The sequence below is a fragment of the Chironomus tepperi genome, unplaced genomic scaffold, assembly GCF_022539635.2.
Source record: "Chironomus tepperi strain 1889 unplaced genomic scaffold, CSIRO-AGI_Ctep_v1 contig_172, whole genome shotgun sequence".
In the NCBI taxonomy this organism is placed as follows: Eukaryota; Metazoa; Arthropoda; class Insecta; order Diptera; family Chironomidae; genus Chironomus; species Chironomus tepperi.
This window is the reverse complement of record NW_027226294.1, coordinates 1-6,414: the sequence shown is the minus strand read 5'-3', so window position 1 is coordinate 6,414 and position 6,414 is coordinate 1. Positions and strand designations below refer to the sequence as shown.

Sequence of the window (6,414 nt, the reverse complement as noted above, 5' to 3'; positions counted from 1 at the left end):
CTCTAGCCCAGTGGTGCGCAACCTTTTATTTTTCGCGGCACACCTTAGTGGCGATCAAAACCGCACACGACATACGGTTCATGCCATTTCCAAACATTATTGGCAGAACACTAGTGTACCACGGCACAAAGATTGTCCACTCCTGCCCTGCCCAGAATAAAAACTCAAAATGTCCATACATTGATTTCCGTATCAATATATACGCAGGAAGAATTAAGCTTCGTACTAATGTTCTAATCTTCTAAGTCCTTGAAAGATTTTTCATTCTAACCGTCTTCATTATTTCTTATTTTAATTCTTAGTTCGTTAGAATCTGTTGATGGAACAAGAAGTTCTTAAGATTTAGTGTTTGCCATAAGTCAAGAGAATATTTTGGACATGCAGTTATTATCACCTTTGTTATTTACATTTATCTTGATGATATTTTTCACGGTCAATTGCCAATATACATTTCTTGACACAAAGTTTGGACCGTTTGTAAAAATTGCTCGACTTTTCGCATCAGATTTAATAAAGCCGAGAACTTTTGAACTTGGATATCAAGTTAACCTTAGGAATGGTGTAAGTTTCTTTGTTGTAGGATATTACGAAGATGAATGAGTAGCAGATGATAAGAAGAATTTTACAAACTTTCATCTTGTAACAATTCCCATTGACAATATTAATGGAAATTCTCTTCTACAGAAAGCTCAGCAATTATTTAAAGACGACTTCTTCTGCGATGCCAATGGACCTGGAAGAAGAAGCGAAACTGTACCATCGTCGGTTCATAGATTGACACCGGGAGATATTGATGTTATTGGAGCTATGGGTGATTCTCTTACAGCTGCAAATGGTGCTTTAGCTGTAAATGGTTTACAAACATTACTCGAGGGTAGAGGAGTTTCATGGTCTATAGGTGGACGAGATAATTGGAGAAAATTCTTAACACTTCCAAACTTAATTAAGGTCTATAATCCAAAGCTTTATGGCTATTCAGAGGCTGAAAATTCTGTGGGTTTTCAACGTGAAAGTAAATTTAGCGTAGCAGAGCCTGGTAAGTATCTTGTAACCTTAATTTTGAGTCAAGTATTAATCCAATTATTCAAAAAAGGTGCAATTTCGTTCCACACAATACAACAAGCTAAGAATCTTGTAAAACGAATGAGATCAGATCCGCGTGTCGATATAAGTAAACACTGGAAAGTAATCACAATAATGATTGGTTCCAATGATTTCTGTTTGGATGTTTGCTATTATGATAATCAAGATAAATTGATTGATGACGCGGGACGTAATATGATACATGTTCTGAGAATCATTCGCGAGAATCTTCCACGGACTTTGGTAAATGTACTTATACCGGTTGGTAAGTATATAGCTTCTTTACTATCAAAGTGTATAGAAGTATATTGATTAAGTGTTTAGAACTTTGGACTTGCGATATAAATCCATTCAGCGGCTATTGCATAATCAAATGCGAAGATGATTTAAATAAACATTGACTTCTTATATTCCCGAGAAGCATAAAAAAATTAGCCACGATGGTAACCGCGGGGTAACCACGATGGTAACGTTGCGTTTCTAATTGGGGTTCATTCACTTATTGCGTAACGTTCTTGGGGGAAGGGTAGATTGGACAAGCAGTCAATTGTTCGCGTTATGTAATAAGTGAATGGCTCCTAGCCTTGATGAAGTCGACACTGCGTCTTTTGGTGCGGTTCCAATATTTTGTGTCATGAAGTCATTGTGCAGCTCGGGATTCTTCAAAAATATCAAGAATCTATTCAGATATTTTCAGCACAAAACAAACAAGTCTCAATATATTATGTACACCAGTGGTGGACAACCTTTTATATAAGGCGCACAAAACTTTTATATAAGAGCTTTCAATTCTTTCAATAATCTCCCCCAGCAAATAAAATCTTATCACTCGTTAAGCATAATTAAAAACCGTCTAAAAGAACATTTCTTTGAATTATATTCTGGTGCTAATTAGTCAAACAATAGTTTTTGTAAAAATCCTGCAAAATTAACATAAATGTTAAAAATTTATAACACAACTTTTTAAGTCGCTATAAATAAATGAACTTCAAAAAAAAAAAAAAAACCTTTATTTTTCGGGGCACACTTTGATGGTAATCCTTGCTCAAATCCGCACATACCAGACGATTTTTGGAAATTTTTAACAAATCTTCACAACACACATGTGTGCCGCGTCAAACAGGTTGCCCACAACTGATGTTTACAGTACACATGATAGCTATACCTAAAATAGAAAGTTAATGATGCGAAAAAATAAATTATCTTCTATTTATAGATGTTGGACTCCTGTTTACCTTTAAACAAATTTCACCCGAATGCCAAGGTTTCCATTATGCAGAATGCCCATGTTTAATAAGCTTGACGCAGTCCAAAAAGATTAAAAGAACCCTCAGGACAATAAGATTGTGGAAGGAGAAAATAGCTGAAGTTGTCGATATGGATGAATTTCACAATCGAGATGATTTTGAAGTAAATCTAATTAAATTTACTAAAAATGCAAGACTTCCGGATGCACGAAATAATATTACGGATTACACATTACTTTCACAAGATTGCTTCCATTTATCACAAAGAGGACATAGCTACTTTGCAATGAATTTATGGAATCAAATGTTAACCAAAGAGAATGAACGACCGACAACAACAAGCTTTAATTATGCAGATTTTAAATGTCCAACATACGAAAATCCATATTTTAGAACGAGAAGGAATTGAATAAAGACATTTGTATTAATTGTTCATGTTGCTTGATTAATAATTCCTAAAATACACTTTCAGATTAGCGTTAAAAATAGACATAAATATATCATATCCTAGGTCAGTTTTTGCTTTATAATAATAAGTCTATGTATTGTGAACATCATTTCTGAGCTAAAAACTTTTCTGTGCCATTCATGAACAACTTCCTGAACATAAAAACTTTTCTGTGCCATTCCTGAACAATCCAAACCGCTAAAAACTTTTCTGTGCCATTCCTGAACAATCCAATCCGCTAAAAACTTTTCTGTGCCATTCATGAACAATCCAATCCGCTAAAAACTTTTCTGTGCCATTCCTGAACAATCCAATCCGCTAAAAACTTTTCTGTGCCATTCCTGAACAATCCAATCCGCTAAAAACTTTTCTGTGCCATTCCTGAACAATCCAATCCGCTAAAAACTTTTCTGTGCCATTCCTGAACAATCCAATCCGCTAAAAACTTTTCTGTGCCATTCCTGAACAATCCAATCCGCTAAAAACTTTTCTGTGCCATTCCTGAACAATCCAATCCGCTAAAAACTTTTCTGTGCCATTCCTGAACAATCCAATCCGCTAAAAACTTTTCTGTGCCATTCCTGAACAATCCAATCCGCTAAAAACTTTTCTGTGCCATTCCTGAACAATCCAATCCGCTAAAAACTTTTCTGTGCCATTCCTGAACAATCCAATCCGCTAAAAACTTTTCTGTGCCATTCCTGAACAATCCAATCCGCTAAAAACTTTTCTGTGCCATTCCTGAACAATCCAATCCGCTAAAAACTTTTCTGTGCCATTCCTGAACAATGAACAATCCAATCCGCTAAAAACTTTTCTGTGCCATTCCTGAACAATCCAATCCGCTAAAAACTTTTCTGTGCCATTCCTGAACAATCCAATCCGCTAAAAACTTTTCTGTGCCATTCCTGAACAATCCAATCCGCTAAAAACTTTTCTGTGCCATTCCTGAACAATCCAATCCGCTAAAAACTTTTCTGTGCCATTCCTGAACAATCCAATCCGCTAAAAACTTTTCTGTGCCATTCCTGAACAATCCAATCCGCTAAAAACTTTTCTGTGCCATTCCTGAACAATCCAATCCGCTAAAAACTTTTCTGTGCCATTCCTGAACAATCCAATCCGCTAAAAACTTTTCTGTGCCATTCCTGAACAATCCAATCCGCTAAAAACTTTTCTGTGCCATTCCTGAACAATCCAATCCGCTAAAAACTTTTCTGTGCCATTCCTGAACAATCCAATCCGCTAAAAACTTTTCTGTGCCATTCCTGAACAATCCAATCCGCTAAAAACTTTTCTGTGCCATTCCTGAACAATCCAATCCGCTAAAAACTTTTCTGTGCCATTCCTGAACAATCCAATCCGCTAAAAACTTTTCTGTGCCATTCCTGAACAATCCAATCCGCTAAAAACTTTTCTGTGCCATTCCTGAACAATCCAATCCGCTAAAAACTTTTCTGTGCCATTCCTGAACAATCCAATCCGCTAAAAACTTTTCTGTGCCATTCCTGAACAATCCAATCCGCTAAAAACTTTTCTGTGCCATTCCTGAACAATCCAATCCGCTAAAAACTTTTCTGTGCCATTCCTGAACAATCCAATCCGCTAAAAACTTTTCTGTGCCATTCCTGAACAATCCAATCCGCTAAAAACTTTTCTGTGCCATTCCTGAACAATCCAATCCGCTAAAAACTTTTCTGTGCCATTCCTGAACAATCCAATCCGCTAAAAACTTTTCTGTGCCATTCCTGAACAATCCAATCCGCTAAAAACTTTTCTGTGCCATTCCTGAACAATCCAATCCGCTAAAAACTTTTCTGTGCCATTCCTGAACAATCCAATAAAAACTTTTTCTGTGCCATTCCTGAACAATCCAATCCGCTAAAAACTTTTCTGTGCCATTCCTGAACAATCCAATCCGCTAAAAACTTTTCTGTGCCATTCCTGAACAATCCAATCCGCTAAAAACTTTTCTGTGCCATTCCTGAACAATCCAATCCGCTAAAAACTTTTCTGTGCCATTCCTGAACAATCCAATCCGCTAAAAACTTTTCTGTGCCATTCCTGAACAATCCAATCCGCTAAAAACTTTTCTGTGCCATTCCTGAACAATCCAATCCGCTAAAAACTTTTCTGTGCCATTCCTGAACAATCCAATCCGCTAAAAACTTTTCTGTGCCATTCCTGAACAATCCAAACCGCTAAAAACTTTTCTGTGCCATTCCTGAACAATCCAATCCGCTAAAAACTTTTCTGTGCCATTCCTGAACAATCCAATCCGCTAAAAACTTTTCTGTGCCATTCCTGAACAATCCAATCCGCTAAAAACTTTTCTGTGCCATTCCTGAACAATCCAATCCGCTAAAAACTTTTCTGTGCCATTCCTGAACAATCCAATCCGCTAAAAACTTTTCTGTGCCATTCCTGAACAATCCAATCCGCTAAAAACTTTTCTGTGCCATTCCTGAACAATCCAATCCGCTAAAAACTTTTCTGTGCCATTCCTGAACAATCCAATCCGCTAAAAACTTTTCTGTGCCATTCCTGAACAATCCAATCCGCTAAAAACTTTTCTGTGCCATTCCTGAACAATCCAATCCGCTAAAAACTTTTCTGTGCCATTCCTGAACAATCCAATCCGCTAAAAACTTTTCTGTGCCATTCCTGAACAATCCAATCCGCTAAAAACTTTTCTGTGCCATTCCTGAACAATCCAATCCGCTAAAAACTTTTCTGTGCCATTCCTGAACAATCCAATCCGCTAAAAACTTTTCTGTGCCATTCCTGAACAATCCAATCCGCTAAAAACTTTTCTGTGCCATTCCTGAACAATCCAATCCGCTAAAAACTTTTCTGTGCCATTCCTGAACAATCCAATCCGCTAAAAACTTTTCTGTGCCATTCCTGAACAATCCAATCCGCTAAAAACTTTTCTGTGCCATTCCTGAACAATCCAATCCGCTAAAAACTTTTCTGTGCCATTCCTGAACAATCCAATCCGCTAAAAACTTTTCTGTGCCATTCCTGAACAATCCAATCCGCTAAAAACTTTTCTGTGCCATTCCTGAACAATCCAATCCGCTAAAAACTTTTCTGTGCCATTCCTGAACAATCCAATCCGCTAAAAACTTTTCTGTGCCATTCCTGAACAATCCAATCCGCTAAAAACTTTTCTGTGCCATTCCTGAACAATCCAATCCGCTAAAAACTTTTCTGTGCCATTCCTGAACAATCCAATCCGCTAAAAACTTTTCTGTGCCATTCCTGAACAATCCAATCCGCTAAAAACTTTTCTGTGCCATTCCTGAACAATCCAATCCGCTAAAAACTTTTCTGTGCCATTCCTGAACAATCCAATCCGCTAAAAACTTTTCTGTGCCATTCCTGAACAATCCAATCCGCTAAAAACTTTTCTGTGCCATTCCTGAACAATCCAATCCGCTAAAAACTTTTCTGTGCCATTCCTGAACAATCCAATCCGCTAAAAACTTTTCTGTGCCATTCCTGAACAATCCAATCCGCTAAAAACTTTTCTGTGCCATTCCTGAACAATCCAATCCGCTAAAAACTTTTCTGTGCCATTCCTGAACAATCCAATCCGCTAAAAACTTTTCTGTGCCATTCATGAACAATCCA

At 37.4% G+C, this 6,414-nt stretch overlaps 1 protein-coding gene across 1 annotated transcript; it reads left to right on the top strand.

Moving 5' to 3' along the window:
* The first annotated feature begins 316 nt into the window (after positions 1-316).
* On the top strand, positions 317-2,765 carry LOC139088948 (phospholipase B1, membrane-associated-like). The gene is made up of 4 exons (XM_070638312.1): positions 317-561; positions 685-1,036; positions 1,094-1,348; positions 2,300-2,765. The coding sequence occupies exons 1-4, from the start codon at positions 379-381 to the stop codon at positions 2,737-2,739; spliced, it is 1,230 nt and encodes a 409-aa protein (XP_070494413.1). The 5' UTR covers positions 317-378; the 3' UTR covers positions 2,740-2,765.
* Positions 2,766-6,414: the final 3,649 nt, after the last annotated feature.